The sequence below is a fragment of the Lachnellula hyalina genome (assembly GCF_007821495.1).
Source record: "Lachnellula hyalina strain CBS 185.66 chromosome Unknown contig00008, whole genome shotgun sequence".
NCBI classification, from domain to species: domain Eukaryota; kingdom Fungi; phylum Ascomycota; class Leotiomycetes; order Helotiales; family Lachnaceae; genus Lachnellula; species Lachnellula hyalina.
This window is the reverse complement of record NW_022157122.1, coordinates 308,325-309,405: the sequence shown is the minus strand read 5'-3', so window position 1 is coordinate 309,405 and position 1,081 is coordinate 308,325. Positions and strand designations below refer to the sequence as shown.

The window sequence follows — 1,081 nt, the reverse complement described above, 5'->3', positions numbered from 1 at the left end:
ATGTCAGCTTCAAGACTCACCACGCTCTTTGTTCTCACTAATGCCCTCCTCGGTACGGCCATTGCAGCACCCAGTCCAGGTTGCGCAGCCAACAATACTCTCCCTAAGGGTCAAACTCCAGGAGGAGACAGTGTGACAGTGGCATTCACGCAAAGCGATGGGACCGCTCGAGACTACCGCATCCACATTCCCTCCACATACGTCTCGACCACTCCTGCCGAGCTGATCTTTTCGTTCCATGGCCATGGGACTGGTGCATCAGGTCAGGAGACTATCAGCCAGCTTTCAAATGAAGCCTTCAACCCCAGCGGTATTGCAGTATATCCACAAGGAAAAAGTGTAAGCTTTCCCCTCCGACTCACAACCTACGGAACTCTGACTACGAAAATAGGATGCATGGCAAGGCGCACCCTATGCAGTAACAGGTATCAATGACATCGAATTCGTGAAAGACATGATCAGCAACTTCACGGAAACCTACTGCATCGATACCTCCAAGATCTATGCATCCGGAATGTCCATCGGAGGCGGCTTCACCGCAACCCTCGCCTGCGACTCATCAGTCAACACCCAAATCGCCGCCTTCGCGCCTGTCTCCGGCGCATATTACATCAATACAACCACCTGCGCACCTACGGCCGTCGAAATCCCCTGCGACAAAGGCGATCGTATTGTTCCAGTCATCGAGTTTCATGGCGACGCTGACACAACAATCCCTTACGGTGGAGAATCAAAAAATGGAGATTGTTTGCCTGAGGTGTCGCATTGGGTGCGATCGTGGAGCTACCGCGACGGTCTTGGGTTGAAGAATATAACTACTTATGATTTGTATAGTGGCAAGGTGACGAGATCGAAGTTTCCTAACAATTCTAGTGACCCGAACTTTGGGTTGGTGCAGCATTACAAGACGGCTGGGTTGGGCCATATCTGGCCAAGCACGAACTCGACAAGTTATGATGCTACGCCTATTATCATGGAATTCTTTGGCAATCACACTTTATAAGCTGTAAGCAAACCCTACTCGGACTGGCGAACGACATGTATGGAAAAGAAAAAGAGCTCGTGCTGACATATTTCTAGT

The 1,081-nt window shown here is 50.2% G+C and overlaps 1 protein-coding gene across 1 annotated transcript; it reads left to right on the top strand.

The window, feature by feature from the left end:
- Window positions 1–1,003, top strand: xynS20E (Bifunctional acetylxylan esterase/xylanase; the record flags this gene model as incomplete). Its single annotated transcript, XM_031146593.1, has 2 exons — window positions 1–339; window positions 392–1,003. 2 exons carry the CDS (start codon window positions 1–3, stop codon window positions 1,001–1,003), a joined length of 951 nt encoding a protein of 316 aa, XP_031009134.1.
- Window positions 1,004–1,081: the final 78 nt, after the last annotated feature.